The sequence below is a fragment of the Mobula birostris genome, chromosome 1 (genome assembly GCF_030028105.1).
Source record: "Mobula birostris isolate sMobBir1 chromosome 1, sMobBir1.hap1, whole genome shotgun sequence".
In the NCBI taxonomy this organism is placed as follows: domain Eukaryota; kingdom Metazoa; phylum Chordata; class Chondrichthyes; order Myliobatiformes; family Myliobatidae; genus Mobula; species Mobula birostris.
Window position 1 is genome coordinate 85,607,353 of NC_092370.1, and position 16,489 is coordinate 85,623,841.

A 16,489-nucleotide genomic window follows, 5' to 3' on the forward strand; every position below is an offset into this window, starting at 1 on the left:
ACTCTGACATGGGTGCGTCTCCGCCTGGCATGCGCGGGATTGAACGAGGCTGCAGAGGATTTTAGACTCAGGCAGCTCCGTTACAGGCACAATCCACCCACCATCAAGGGTGCAGATGTCATGACAAGGCAAGGGCAAAGATAATAAATACTTGATCCCAGAGGAAATTACAGTGTCACAGTAGCGTTACAAGTGCACAGATATAAATATTAGAAGAGAAATATAAAGAATAAAAGAAACAAGTTACCACAAACAGTCTATCAGGAGAGGGTCATCACTTCCCCGGCTGTAGGTTGGCTCATTATGGAGCCTAATGGCCGAGGGTGAGAATGACCTCATATAGCACTCTTTGGAGCAGTACAGTTGTCTTATTTTTTTTTTACTAAAAGTGCTCCTGTTCAGCCAAGGTGGCACGCAGGGGCTGAGAAACATTGTCCAGAATTGCCAGGAGTTTCCATAGGGTCCTTTGTTCTACCACAGACCCCAGTGTGTCCAGTTTGACTCCTATAACAGAGCTAGCCTTTCTAATCAGATTATTGAGCTTGTTGGCATCACCGTGTTGATACTATTGCCACAGCACACCACCACATAGAAGATCATACTGGTGACAACAGACTGGTAGAACATGTGAAGGAGAGGCCTGCATACTCCAAAGGACCTCAGTCTCCTCAGGAAGTAGAGGTACCTTTGGCCCTTCTTGTATACACAGCCTCAGTGTTGGTGCTCCATTCAAGTCTGTCATGCAAGTGCACCCCCAGGTACTTGTAGGTCTTCACCACATCCACGTCCTCACTAGCGATAGTAACAGGGAGCAGTACAGACTTAGTCTTCATAAAGACCATCACCATCTCCTTTGTCTCACTGTTGTTGAGCTGCAAATGATTTAGCTTGCACCATTTGACAAAGTCCTCCAACAGGGCCCTGTCTTCATCCTTCTGTCCTCCCTTTACACACCCAACTATTGCAGAGTCATCAGAGAGTTTCTGCAGATGTTGTATCTCAGGTTGTACCTAAGGTTTGAGGAAGTGAGCCAATGTGCAGGCAAACATAGTTTACAGATAGTATGCTGTGAAGCAAGGCAAGAAAGGACATTGAGACCATAGCTTCCCTTTGCACAGCATTGGGCTCAAGCTGTTCTGAATACCCGGACAAGGTAAAGATGCACAAAGGATACACACGATAGCTATAGGACAATTACTTTACCAACTCTAAGGTATCAAATATTATTAGCTCGCAGTTTCTATTGGTTATTAATACCTGTATTACTGTAGTATGATTGGTAATTGATTATGCAAATAAGGAATTTGAACATGTACAAGATCACAAACTAGTTAATTTCTGTGTAAAAATTGCATTTTATTTGTTCAAGCGTTAGAACAGTTTGGTGACAGGGGTCACACTGTTCACTTTGTGCACAAGTAAATAAAGTGTGATTGAGGAATGAGTGCAAGTTTTCTGAGATCTGTTGATCTGCGACAAGGACGTCATCCAAAGGCAGTGCCTCAAGAAGGCGGCATCCGTCATTAAGGATCCTCACCACCCTCTTCTCATTACTGCCATCAGGCAGGAGGTACAGGAACCTAGCTTTTTCTCCTCCACGTCATAATTCTGAATGGTCCATGAATCCATGAACACTACCTCGCTATTTCTCTTTTGCACTTTTTTTTATTGTACCTATAGAAATTGTTTATGCTTTGCACAGAAATACAGCCACAAAACATGTGTCAGTGACAATAAACCAGATTCTGAAATAAAAATAAGGAGTATAATTTGCCATTAGACTTTAGAACTCATACAAGAGCAAATTAGGTTTCGAAAAATTTGTATCAACACGCACAAAATGCTGGAGGAACTCAGCAGGTCAGGCAGCATCTATGGAAATGAATAAACAGTTGATATTTCAGGCTGAGACCCTTCATCAGGAGTGGAAAGGAAGGGGAAAGATGCCAGAATAAAAAGGTGGGGAAAGGGAAAGGATAGCTAGAAGGTGATAGGTGAAGCCAGATGTGTAGGAAAGGTAAAAGGCTGGAGGAAGAATCTTAATCACAAAATAATCTGCAGATGCTGGGGTCAAAGCAACACTCACAACACGCTGGAGGAACTCAGCAGGTCGGGCAGCATCCGTGGAAAAGATCGGTCGACGTTTCCAGCCGGAACCCTTCGTCAGGACTGAAGAGAGAAGGCCCGAAACGTTGACCGATCTTTTCCACAGATGCTGCCTGACCTGCTGAGTTCCTCCAGCATGTTGTGAGTGTTGGAGGAAGAATCTGATAGGAGAGTGAACCATAGGAGAAAGGGAAGGTGGGCAGACCCAGAAACCCAGGGCGAGGTGATAGGCATTTGAGAAGAGATGGGAGGCCAGAGGAATAGAAGAGGAGGGGGAGGGAAATTCTTCTCGTTGGAAGATATCAATATTCATGCTATTAGTTTGGAGGCTAGCCAGGCAGAATATAGGGTGTTGCCTCTCCACCCTAAGGATGACCTCATTGTAGAACAGGAGGAGGCTGTGCACCGACATGTCCAAACGGGACTGTGAATGAGAATTAAAATGTTTGGCCACCGGGAAATTCCACTTTTGGTGGATGGAGCAATGGAGCTCAACAAAGCAGTCCCCCAATTGACGACGGGTCTCACCAATGTAGAGGAGCTGCATCAGACGCAATCAACGACCCCAGCAGATTCGCATGTGAAGTATTGCCTCACCTGATAGTTCTGTTTGGGGCCCTGAATGGAGGAAAGGGAGGAGGTGAAGGGGCAGGTGCAGCACTTTGGCCACTCGCAGGGTTACCAGCTGAGAGGGAAGTTAGAGAGGAGGGATGAATGGACAACGGAATCACAGAGGGAGTGATCCCTGCGGGAAGAGGAGGCAAGGTAAAGGTATGTTTGGTGGTAGGATCCTTTTAGAGAAGACAGATATTGCAGAGAATTATGTTGGGTGCGGAGGCTGATGGGGTGGCAGGTAAGGACAAGAAAATCATTATCACCGTTCAGGAGGGAGGAAGATAGGGTGAGCTCGATGTTCGGGTAATGGAGAAGATGGAGGTGAGGAAGGGAAACCCTGTTCTTTGAAGAACATTTCTGAAGTCCCCAAATAGAAAGTCACATCCTCGGAACAGATGAGGCAGACAAAGGAACTAAGAAAAAGGAGAAGTATTTTTACAAGCGACAGGGTGGAAAAAGATATAGTCAAGATAATCGTGGGAACTGGTAGGTTTATGAAAAATCTCAGTCAACAGTTTATCTCCAGAGATGGAGACAGAGAGATCAACGGATGGGAGGTATCAGAAATGGACCAAGTGAATTTAAGGGCAGGGTGGAAGTTGGAAGTGAAGTTGATGAAATTGACAAGCTCAGCATGGGTGCATGAAGCAGCACAAGTGCAGTCAATACAGCAGAGGAAGAGGAAGAGTTGGAACACAGACTGTTCTGTGTAGCCAACAAAAAGGCGGGCTCGTCTGGGCCCATAGCTACCCCGAGAGGTAAGGCAAGCTCCTTTACATTGATAAGAACCGTCTTAAATTGAGGGACTACTTCAGAGAGCACCTCCGCTCCACTCGGCAAACACGGAACCTCCCGGCCTGATTCCCATTCCTGTTCTACCACGTTGGTCCATGGCCTCCACTTGTGCCACGATGAGGCCACCCTCGGGGTGGAGGAGAAACACCTTATATTCCATCTGGGTAGCCTCCAACCTGTTGGCATGAATATTGATTTCTCTTTCTGATAAAAGAAAATTCCCTCCCCCTCCTTCTATTCCCCAATCTGGCCTCTTACCTCTTCTCAACTGCCTGTCATCTCTCACTGGGTCCCCTTCTCCTATGGTCTACTTTTATCTCCCATCAGATTCATTCCTCTCCAGCCCTTTACCTTTCCTACCGACCTAGCTCACCTATCACTTTCTAGCTATCCTCCTTCCACCAGCCCCCCCATCTTTTCATTCTGGTGTTTTCCCCCTTCCTTTCCAGTCCTGAAGGTTCTCAGCCCAAAACATCAACCGTTTATTCATTTCCACAGATGTTGCCTGGCCTGCTGAGTTCCTCCAGCATTTTGTGTGTGTTGCTTTGGATTTCCAACATCTGCAGAATTTCTCATGTTCAGGACATATGTTCTGGTTTTACTTAAAGCTTATTTTGTGGCTGGGGCTTTGCTTACAGATGTGAGCTTCAGTGGAATACATTAGTAAAGAAACCCTGTGAACCTGCAAATACAAAACAGTTGCAGTTCTAGATTAGTAAATCCGCACCCATTGCAAATTGACACCCTGAAGCAAGGTTTCATGTTACTTCTTTCAAGTAACTTGTAAGTAGCTAGGGACAGGGAGATGAGATGGTCAGAATCAATGGTTTTGATCCTCCCACTGTTCCCTTGAAGCAGATATTAATGTACTTATAACTTGACTTAAAATGGCTGTGAGGCTGAACAAATTGATAGGAATTTGGAAGTCATGTGTATTTATCATAATGAAAAAGCCCAGAGAAACAAAAGGAGGGTAAGTTGGAATGATGCTGCATTAACATCTTTCCAATGCAGAGAATCAATCTAACATTACCTAATTACATCACTATGATCATGTCTCCCACAGGTAAAATGGTATACCACCTCAAGGTGGAACCCAATCAGCTGATGTAAACTTTGTTATCCTTGGCAAGACTTAAGGAGGTGAGGAACAGATATAGTGCTTGTGGTCATTCATTTTAACTGGATAATCCATGCTGTGTAAATGTTTTAAATTAATTGATTGGGTTTTAATAAAAGGAAATGCAGGGTGATCAAGAACAATAAGCACTAGATAATTCGAAAAGAGCCTGATACTGTAGGCCAATGATCCAATGCCAACTGCAAAATTTATTCATGAGGAAATAATTTAAATGACAAAAGAAATGTAACAGCTTATAAATCTGTAAAATATATTTATGCATCATAATATTGATTTGTTCCAACAAAAGAACTGCACAATGTCTTTGGAACATTCATAGTGAGAGTTCAAAATTTATTCAGACACTACCACAACTGATTTTCTGCATTACATTTGACCACTTTTATGTTCCTACAAGGAAAACCAAAGATATTACATTTATATCTTTAAATATTTTTGACAAGAATTTACTTTATAGAAGCCATAGTTTATAGATGGCAACGTGGCAGTGGAGAATAAAATATTCTATAGGAAACAGGGAAGTCCCAGTTAAAACTGGTGAGCATGTGTATGCTCCACGAAGTTCATATTTGTTCAGCATTTTAAAGGCAGGATTGGAAAATAAAACCTAAAAGTCAGCAGTTTATAAAACTGTTTACAAAAAGTAGAACATCCAAGAAATTAATCAAATGCTTAATGGCATGGAGCCAATAAAACAACAGCTTCCATTATTGCTACATCAGACATTGGCCTATGATGCCCAAGACTGGAACCACCATCCATGAAGATTATGTTAGTCTTTCAAAAGCTACACAGTAAGTTTTGAGGAAGGAGTCAAAGAAAATGGTCATTTTTACAAAGGGTTGGGGAGAAATAATAAAAGTAGATAACACCATAAAAGTATAAACAGGAAGGGCATGGAGCCCAAACTACTTCAGGATCACAGTAGCAAGATGACAAGTAAATAATTTAAATGGTGCCAACAAATAATTTTTCCTACAAAATGCAGGCAGAAGGTATCTACACTACCCTATCCCAGTACGCATGTTCAAAAACTCAAACAGCAGTGAGATTTTTATTTTAGAGTTTGTAATCACCAAATGACACAGCACATAATGATGATGATGAAATCACCAACTGACCTACTTTTCTAATATTTCCAGAAGGACCATCCTACATAAAAAGTAAAATGTAAAAAGCTCAGTATTCAATTTTTTTTAACAAAAATATATGCTTGCAACTAAAACAATAAGTATAGTACAAAGATTTTTTTTAAATGACACATTCCATCAGGACATTGCTTCGTGTGCAGCAAATAACTGTGCGCTGATCATCAGGGACTTCAGTTTGAATCCACAATCTAAAATAGCATCCGTACCCAATTGGCATAACTAGCATTCTTAAAATACTGTCTTCTAAAGGATCAACTTCTATCGTTATCTCCTTTATCACACCTTCAGGTTCCAGCGAAGTTCCCAGCAAATAAAAAGGATTTGCTTATGGTTGTTTCTCAAATGCAAACACCAAGTATATACCTAGGAAGAAAGTATAAGGATTTTACTCTGGTTCTAATAAAACAATGATTGCACAGCCAGTGGATGGCAGTATTTTCACAAACCTTTGACTCTGTTCCTCATCTCTAATACAATGAAGTACACTGATCTTGGAAAGGTGTTACATCACTTCAAACTTTACAATATATATGCACAGGAGATCAGAGTGAGTGGTTGGGGGAAGGGGTAGGAGCAAGAATGATAACACAAGCAGAGGTAATATGAGTATAACTGTCTCTACTCAAAACAGTTTATTGTTTAATGAGTGCCTTCCAAGAGGCCACTTAACTGCAGTTTGTTCAATAAAATGCAATCATAAAGTCAGAGCAATAGAGCATAGATACAAACACTGCTTTCTTTCATGAAGAAAGACTGGATGAACTGGGCTTGTACCCGTTGGAATTTAGAAGATTGAGGGAGGATCTGATTGAAACGTATAAGATCCTAAAGGGATTGGACAGGCTAGATGCAGGAAGATTGTTCCTGATGTTGGGGAAGTCCAGAACGAGGGGCCACAGTTTGAGGATAGAGGGGAAGCCTTTTAGGACTGAGATTAGGAAAAACTTCTTCACACAGACAGTGGAATTCTCTGTCACAGGAAACAGTTGAGGCCAGTTCATTGGCTATATTTAAGAGGGAGTTAGATATGGCCCTTGTGGCTACGGGGGTCAGGGGGTATGGAGGGAAGGCTGGGGCGGGGTTCTGAGTTGGATGATCAGCCATGATCATAATAAATGGCGGTGCAGGCTCGAAGGGCCGAATGGCCTACTCTTGCACCTATTTTCTATGTTTCTATGTTTCATCTAATTGTCATTTTCTTGTCCAAGACTAGAGTAACCTGTTTCACAGTGAAGGTATCACATTCTACCTCTTTCTCCACAAGACTGGCAAAGAATACAGTATGACATAGATCAGTTGCAGATATGGACAGAGAAATGGCAGATGGAGTTTAACCCAGATAAATATGAGGTGTTGCACCTCAGAGGGGCAAATACAAGGCGACAATACACTGTTAATGGCAAGACCCTTTACAGTGTTGCTGAGCAGAGAGATCTCGGGATCCAAGTTCACAGCTCCTTGAAAGTGGCTACACAGGTCAATAAGGCAGGAAAGGTTTATGGAATGCTTGATTTTATAAGTCCAGGCATTGAGTTCAAAAGTCAAGAGGTCATGTTGCAACTTTATAAAACTCTGGTTAGGACACATGTGGACTTTTGCATACAGTTTTGGTCACCCCACTATAGGGAAGATGTTGAGGCTTTGGAGAGGGTGCAGAAAATGTTTACCAGTATGTTGCCTAGTTTAGAGAGCACGTGCTATCACGAGAGGCTGGATAAATTTGGGTTCTTTTCTGTGGAGTGCCAGAGGCTGAGGGAAGATCTAATCAAGGTTTATAGGATTTTGAAAGGCATAGATGAAGTGGACAGACAGAATCAGTTTCCCAGGGTTGAAATGTCCAATACCAGAGGGCATGGACTGAAGGTGAGAGCTGGTAGGTTCAAGGGGAGTGTGAGGAGCAGGTTCTTAGAGACGTGGACGTCTGGAATGTGCTGCCTGGTATGGAGGTAGAGGCAAATACATTAAAGGCATTTGGACAGGCACATGAATGCAAGGAAGGTTTGATATGGACATTGAAGGTATATGGGCATGGTGTAGGTAGGAGGGACTAGCTTTAGGGTGTTTTTGATTTACCTTTTAAGCTGGTTCAGTGCAATACTGTGGGCTGAGTGATGTGTTCCTATGCTGTACTGCTCCATTTTCTTTTTAACTAAGCTAGTTTGGAGTGGAGCTTCTCCTCAGATTATGAAATCTGACACATGTTCAGCCCCTCCACATGAACTACCATTTGGGGAACAGCAGAGTGGATTTATCAGGTGCGGGGGGCGGGGTGGAGAGTGGGGATTGCTGTCTTGGTTACAATCAAGTGGCAGGAATGGAACCCTACCATAATCTAGGAACAACCTTTATGCATCTCTAACCAACATTGAACTGATCACTAGTTTTATGTGATAAAAAGGTTGTAATTCTGATGAAAGCATGTTACAAAAACTTTTATCTGTTTCTCTGCCTGGTATGCCTTCACAGCTTGGAATGGAAGCTCCAATGCAAGAAGCTGCAGAAGGCTTTGACTCAGCCAACTCCATCACAGCCACAGCCCTCCTCACTTTCAAGCATATCTTCAAGAACTGGTGTCTTAAGAAGTTGCCATCCTTCACTAAGGGTCTTCACTGTCTAAGGCATGCCCATTCCCATCAGGATTGACCTGAAAACCCTCACTCATTTCAGGAACAGCTCCTCCCCTCTGCCATCAGATTTCTGAGTGGTCCATGAACATGTCTTATTATTCCTTTTCTTTTGCACTATTTAAGTAATTTGTAGCAATTTTTGTCTCTGTGCTGTACTGCTGCAACAGATTTCATGTCATAAGAATGCTAACAAACCTGATTCTGCTCTATGTACTGTTAATTGTGTTAATAATTTCCAGCACATTTATTACTTCAGATTTTCAGTACCTGCAATAGCTTGCTTTGTAATATTTAAAGTCCGAAGCAGACTATATATTCAGGGAAAATAATATTGGCCTGTGAGGCAAGTTAATTTTGTAATGTTCTAGCATGTGCACAGAACCTGTGCCATCTAGTGGCCACTATAACAAAGTTTCAGTCCTGTCATGCAAAGATTAGCAGATCAACAATAATGACAGCACATCTATTATAGTGAGGTTCTAAATTAATTATAGTTAAGTGAAAAGCCAAGATCAATCTTCTTTTATAATTAGATGTATGAAAACAACCAGGAATATCAATACAAATTTAACTGATTTTTACTTTACAACTTCATATCAGCCAATTTTAAATTGTTATTCTTACTTGTAGCCTCCCATTCAGATTTGCTTAATGTTCCCTGTGAAACAAACAACACAAAACCATTTTTGTAATGACAAAAGACAAATGAAAAATTCATAATTATATTCCAGGCATCACAGAATAGTATCCAATATGTAGTTTTTTTTTTATACTCCCCACAGATTTACATCGTTGTGAGTAATTTCAACTATTTAAATATGAAATTAGAATTAATTCTAATGTTCAGATCAGAGTAACGCAGCACAAACAGGCCCGTCATACTCTAGCTGACCATCAATCAACCATCTATACTCATCGCACTTACCATTACTTTACTTTATACTTTATTGTCGCCAAACAATTGATACTAGAACTTACAATCATCATAGCGATATCTGATTCTGCGCTTCCCGCTCCCAGGATTACAAATTGATAGTAAATATTAAAAATTTAAATTATAAATCATAAATAGAAAATAGAAAAATTGAGAGTAAGGTAGTGCAAAAAAACCAAGATGCAGGTCCGGATATTTGGAGAGTACAGCCCAGATCCAGCAGTCTTATCACAGTTGGAAAGAAGCTGTTCCCAAATCTGGCCGTACGAGTCTTCAAGCTCCTTAGCCTTCTCCCGGAGGGAAGAGGGATGAAAAGTCTGTTGGCTGGGTGGGTCGTATCCTTGATTATCCTGGCAGCACTGCTCCGACAGCGTGCGCTGTAAAGTGAGTCCAAGGACAGAAGATTGGTTTGTGTGATGTGCTGCGCCGTGTTCACGAACTTCTGCAGCTTCTTCCGGTCTTGGACAGGACAACTTCCATACCAGGTTGTGATGCACCTAGAAGAATGCTTTCTACGGTGCATCTATAAAAATTAGTGAGTGTTTTAGGGGACAGGCCAAATTTCTTCAGTTTTCTCAGGAAGTAAAGGCGCTGCTGGGCCTTCTTGGCAGTGGACTCTGCTTGGTTGGACCAAGTCAGGTCATTTGTGATACTGACCCCAAGGAACTTAAAGCTTTTGACCTGTTCCACTTGCGCACCACCGATGTAAATTGAGCCGTGCAGTCCGCTACTCCTTCTGAAGTCAACAACCAATTCCCTTGTTCCATTTCACACTACCACATTTGTTACTCTGCTCATTTCTAGTTGCTGCTGCCACTCTGTCCCACAGTCAAATTAAAAGAAGGTAAGTTGAACTATTAACTATCCCAATATTTAAATGTTCAAGATGTGGGGTAGCCCTAAAGCATACTGCTTGAGCTCTGTCCGTCAAATTTGTTTGCACACATAGCCTAACATAGTCATGCATACTGACAGGAGAAGGGGCAAAGGCACGTTACAGGCACCTTAAAACCAGTCACTTAGAGCAGATGGAGCTGGTCAACCATGGTTGGTAGCTCATCTAGAAGATCAGCCCTGACTCAAACCTCTGCTGCCTTGCAGCTATACCTACTCATGGGGAAGGCTATGGGAGTAAATCCCGAGTAAAGACCTGGAGTTAGAGTCACTCAGACAGACCCATGTTGAATTGAATGCTGACGGGCAATTCCTACATCATTGCTGGTGCCAAACTGTCAGCTTCTGCTACTCCTTTGGATTAACCAGCTGCATGGAGAGGGGGTGTCTGCTAATTTGGCAACAGCTTGCTTTACATATTGTACTGCCCTGGCTTGCATATCACATAGATCGCTGGGACACAACATAAATGGTTGACCCCAACCAACGGAGGGACTCAAGGGGAAGCATTAGTGAATTGCTGCCTCTCGAAAACTGTATAGATCTTATGGGGAAACCCACCATTCATATAAGCGTTCTGAAATATTACAAATGTCTTGCAGTTAATAAATTTTCAAACAGTGAATTCATTAGCTTTGTGAAGATGATTCCACATAGTTTAGCCTCTTTGGGATTATTACTATGCCTTTTTTCTGTTTGATAGCTAATCCTTTGTCCATACTAATATATTTCTCTAATGCCCCAATATCCTACCATGCACTGCAATCTATGTGGCACATTACTGAATTTTTTCTGGATATCCAAATACTGTACATTTATTGGTTCTCTCAATCAACTTGGTTTGTTACAACCTCAAAATGTTAAGTCTGTCAAACATGAATTCCCTTTTATACAACCATGAACTCCGCCTTGCTAAATGTCCTACTACTGCTTCCTTGACAATGGATTCCACATTTAACTCAATTTCCCTCTCCAATGTTGTCTGACCAGCTGAATATTTCCAGCAATGTCTTTTCACCCAAATACACACTAAGAACACACTCACAAGATTATCTTTTCCAATTTGATTTATCCAATCTACAAGATGAAAGCTCCTCACAATTACTACAGATTATTGCAGCCCCCATTTTTTAATTTATACTGTCCTACACTGCAGTTAGTTTTAGGAGACCCGTAAAATATTATTCCCACTCAAGTATGCTATTCTGTGCAATTTCTTATCTCAACCAAATTGAGCCCACATTGTAATCTTCTGAGTCAGGACCACATCTAACTACCACACTGATTTCATTCTTTACTAATAATATGACCTCACCCCAGTTCTTTTCTTCCTATCCTTCTACCAGTATTACAAATGTATCAATTTAAAACATCTAACTTTCGCAATTCTCCTTAATGTCAGAAAATTAAGTTCCCTGCATTCTTTAGATTTTGTACCTTTTTACATATAACCTAATAGCCACTGTTAATCTCAACTAAACTTCTTATTAGCACAAAACAAATCTCTGCTTTTTGCTGCAAAACGATTTGCAAGGTCCAAGTCGATTAATCAACAGCCATTAAAAAGATGCTTATTAAACTACTCAAACTAAAAATGACCGAGTTTCAGCTTACAATTGGCGCCTTAGCTTGCGGATTCTTCAGGAAATCTTCTGCGTGTTTATAATCATTCTTGTTAGATATAAAACTGCTGCTGTTCTCTGGAATGGGATATTGCTGCAAAACATACAACAGAAATAAGTATTAAAACCACTTACAAAAAGACATTTAAAAATTAAAGAGAAATTTGAAGGCAATTCAGTCATAACTTCTAATTATCACTGCAATCTTGCATTCCCATAGCATTCTTTAAATAAACAATTTAAACACGTTTAGATAAATAGAGGGGTCTCACTGCAGAGGAATCATTCCTCACTGTGAGGAAACATGTATGCTATCAAAACACTGAATACCATATGGAGCTCTGAAGTCTCACTAAGTGCTAACTTGTGACAACAAGTGTTTGGAAGTGCTCTCAGTGATATGTCAACATTATAAATGAGTAATGGGACATCATTGAAAACTCCAAGTCAGCTACTGCAGCATAAAATATTACATCTACAGTTATTCTAGTGGCACAGAATGTAGAGCTGCTGTCTCACAGCTATAGTTACCCAGGCTTGATTTTGACCTCCAGTGCCAACAGTGTGGAGTTTGCACGTCCTCTGTGACCACCTGCTTTCTCCTTGAAGCTCTGATTACCTCCACATACCTCAAGGTTGTACTGGCTTTTAGCTAATTGGTTACAGTAAATTGCCCGTGCTGTAAGTGGATGGTCAATGAAGCAGGCGTGGTAATGGGCAGGGGTAAGAAAACAGATTGCACAGAAATAAGCAGGAGAAATGGATTGCTCTGAGAGCTAGCACAGGCTTGAAAGGCTGAATAGTCTCTTCCCTGTCATAAGGACAAGAAGAATATGTGAAATCAATTAGACAAGGCTCATCTATACTTCCACATACCCACAATGATTCTACAACTCTCTTAAAAATCTACTTTGAAACTGATTCTACAAAATTCAGTATAAAGGAATGAGACCTCTAATATTAAAAGGAAAGAATGATGGTAAAGAAATCTGATCTATGTACTTTGGAGTTTTAATAATGGCAGTTCGATCTTATAAAAACATACAAGATCCTTAGGGGTTATGACATGACAGATGTTGAGACATTTCAACCAGTGGAAGAGTCTTGAACAAAGGGGGGGAAATTACACAATTAGGGGATGGTCATACTAGGTGCGGAAACTTCCTGTAATTTTCTGACAAATCTCTGGAAGCCTCTGACCACAGAAAATTAGAGGTGAGATCACTGTAGTATCTAAAGAGAAAGTAGCTAATCCCCTGAGACATCAGAGAATTGAGGGCTATGGGAATCTGGCACAGAAGAGGAGTTGAGGCTTTAGATAGGTCAGTTATCAAATTATATAAGAGCAGAATTGGGCCATTCAGCTCATCAAGTCTGCTCTCTGCCATTCATTCAAGGCTGATTTTTATTTCTCAATCACATTCTTCTGCCTTCCCCGTAACCCTGAGCTCCCTTACCAATCAAGAACTATCAATCTCTGCCTTAAATACACAGTGATTTGGCCTCCAGAGCTCTGTCAACAAATTCCAAACATTCATTATCATATTGAATGGAGGATGGAGGAGCTGGCTAGAGGGTCTGGGTAGCTTGCTCCTGTATTTTCTTATATTCTAATGTTTTTAAAGATCATGGAAATAGTTACCCGTCACTACAGTAAAAAAAGGATATGAAATTACATTGCATCTTTCATGGAATATGAAAGTAAGCTAGCCAATAATATTGAAGAGGATACTAAAAGTTTCTTCAGATACATAGAGTGTATGAGAGAGGTGAGAGCGGATATTGGACCGCTAGAAAACGGCTGGAGAGGTAGTACTGGGGGCAAGGAAATGGCAGATAAACTGAATAACGATTTTGCATCAGTCTTCACCGTGGAAGACACTAGCAATATGGTAGAAAGTCCAGGTGTTAGGGGGTATGAAGTGCGTGAAGTTACCATAACTAGAGAGAAGGTTCTTGGGAAACTGAGAGGTCTGAAGGTAGATAAGTCACCTGGACCAGATGGTGTACACTCCAGGGTTCTGAAATGGTTCCAGAAGACTGGAAAATTGCAAATGTCATTCCATTCTTCAAGAGGCAGAAAAAAGGAAACGAAAGGCCAGTTGGTCTGACCTCAGTAGTTGGGAAATGCTGGAGTCGATTATTAAGGATGAGGTCTCAGGGTACTTGGAGCCACATGATAAGACAGGGTGTAGTCATCATGGTTTCCTCAGGGGAAAATCTCGCCTGACAAATCTGTTGAAATTCTTTGAAGAAATAACAAGCTGTTGTGTGCTTGGATTTTCAGAAGGCCTTTGACAAGGTGCCACACATGAGGCTGCTTAACAAATTACAACACATGGTTTTAAAAGAAAGATTCTAGCATGGATAAAGCAGTAGCTGATTGGCAGGAGGCAAAGTAGGGAATAAAGAGAGCATTTTCTGGTTGGCTGCCAGTGGCTAGTGGTGTTCCACAGGGGTCTGTGTTGGGACCGATTCTTTTTACGTTATATATCAGTGACTTGGATGATAGAATTATTTGTTGCAAAGTTTACAGATGATATGAAGATAGGTGGAAGGGACAGATAGTGTTGAGGAAGTAGAGAGCTACAGAAGGACTTAGGTTAGGAGAATGGGCAAAGAAATGGCAGATGGAATACAGTGCCAAGAGTATGGTCATGCACTTTGGCAGAAGAAATTAAAGGGTTAACTATTTTCTGAATGGAGAGAAAATACAGAACAGAACTGAGGTGCAAAGGGACTTGAGAGTCTTTGTGCAGGATTCCCTAAAGATTAATTTGCAGGCTGAGTCTGTGGTGAGGAAGACAAATGGTATATTAGCATTCATTTCAAGAGGACTAGAATATAAACGCAAGGATGTAATGTTGGCACTTAATAAAGCACTGGTGAGGCCTCACTTGGAGTATTGTGAGCAGTTTTGGGCCCCTCATCTTAGAAAAGGTGCGCTGAAACTGGAGAGGGTTCAAAGGAGGTTCACAAAATTGATTCCAGGACTAAATGGCTTGTCATATGAAAAGCGTTTGATGGCTCTAGGCCTGTATTCACCAGAATTCAGAAGAATGAGGGGTGACCTCATTGAAACCTATTAAATAGTGAAAGGCCTTGATAGAATGGATGTGGAGAGGATGTTTCCTATGGTGGGAGAGTCTAAGACCAGAAGACACAGTCTTCGAATAGAGAGGAGTCCTTTTAGAATGGAGATGAGGAGGAATTTCTTTAGCCAGAGAGTGGTGAATCTGTGGAATTCTTTGCCTCAGGCAGCTGTAGAGGCCAAGTCTTAATGTATACTTAAAGTCTTGATAGATTCTTGATTAGTCAAAGCATGGAGGGATGTGAGGAGAAGGTAGAAGACTGGGGCAGAGAGGAAAATTGGATCAGCCATGATGAAATGGTGTAGCAGACTCGATGGGCCAAATAGCCTAATACTGTTCCTATATCTTAGAGTGTTATATAATTAAGACATCCTAAAAGTATTTTTGGGGAAGTGGAATGGGAAATTTAAACTTTTACTTTACTAAATTATGTCTAACACAACAAAGGTTATGTTTTCATATTACCTCTAGTGACTTCATCTTCTTCAACAGCAATTTATGCTCTGGATTCCGGACTTCGTCTTTGAAAAACTCTGCAAAAGTCTTTTTTAAAACCAGCTTCATTTTGTGCCTTTTAGCCATCCTAGGAAAGGCAAACATATAATGAACACCAGAAGATCAGAAACTTTAAACACTGATCAAATTCCTAAGTTCTACAGATTGTTATCTCATTATTTACTCTGATTCACTTACACATGGAAGTAGTCATCTTTAACAAGGTGAAAACTAGATTGTAGCTGCGCATGCACGTCTATAATACAGCCTATTAGAGGACTGCAATCTGCTTCAGATTTTGTAGTGTTCAATTACTTCATAAAAGCAGCTCTGCAAAATGTGAAAACCTCATGCAAGGCATGGGGTAAAACATAATAAAACATTTAGAAACCTATTGCAATTCTGTTATATACTACATTTAAAAATTTAGCCATTCTTTAAAAGACTGAAGGTTTATGCAAATAAAAGTTCAGTTTCTCAAAATAAACATTGGTTTAAGAGCCAAACTATCAAACTACAACAGAATGTAAAAGGCTGAGGAGTGACTGTAGATGTTTATAACATTATAATGGTATCGTGGTCAGCACAGACAAGGTGGACTGAAAGGGCCCATTTTTATGATTCTATGAAGAGGAACTTTTTTTTAGTGGAAAAAGTCAAAACATAACCTGCAGTAGCACAGCTCAAAATGTAATTGCAGCAAAATCCCTAAAATTATAGAGCTCAATGTCAACTTCAGTTGATAGTGAATGAGACACAAGTAACCTGACACCTCCCTATCTTGCAATAAGTGTTATGTTGAAGTTGCTCTTAACTGCACCAACCTCATCAGTAGATGAGTCTCCAACACCATTTTGAAAACAACAGTTGTCTGGATGCATCTCCTAATAACATCACATTGCAATACCCTATGCCTTCCGGTTAGAAGGTGAAATCTGACCCAAAAGTACTCTTCTCACAAAAAAAATATTTGTCCAAATTTATTGCTCCTCACTCACCCCCAATGATTGCAGCTTC

General features: G+C 40.9%; 1 protein-coding gene across 2 annotated transcripts in view; it reads right to left on the bottom strand.

Annotated features, from left to right (window-relative positions):
• Positions 1 to 4,825: 4,825 nt before the first annotated feature.
• rnmt (RNA (guanine-7-) methyltransferase) overlaps positions 4,826 to 16,489 on the bottom strand; it is a 42,208-nt gene continuing 30,544 nt past the window's right edge. Inside the window, exons 7-10 of one of the 2 annotated variants that reach the window (XM_072258310.1) lie at positions 15,443 to 15,560; positions 11,878 to 11,979; positions 9,060 to 9,093; positions 4,826 to 6,171 (exon numbers count right to left, since the gene is read on the bottom strand). In XM_072258310.1, the coding sequence (XP_072114411.1) occupies positions 6,134 to 6,171; positions 9,060 to 9,093; positions 11,878 to 11,979; positions 15,443 to 15,560 (292 nt within the window). In that variant the 3' untranslated portion in view covers positions 4,826 to 6,133. The remainder of the gene's footprint in view (positions 6,172 to 9,059; positions 9,094 to 11,877; positions 11,980 to 15,442; positions 15,561 to 16,489) is intronic. The other variant, XM_072258303.1, reaches the window with a different exon arrangement.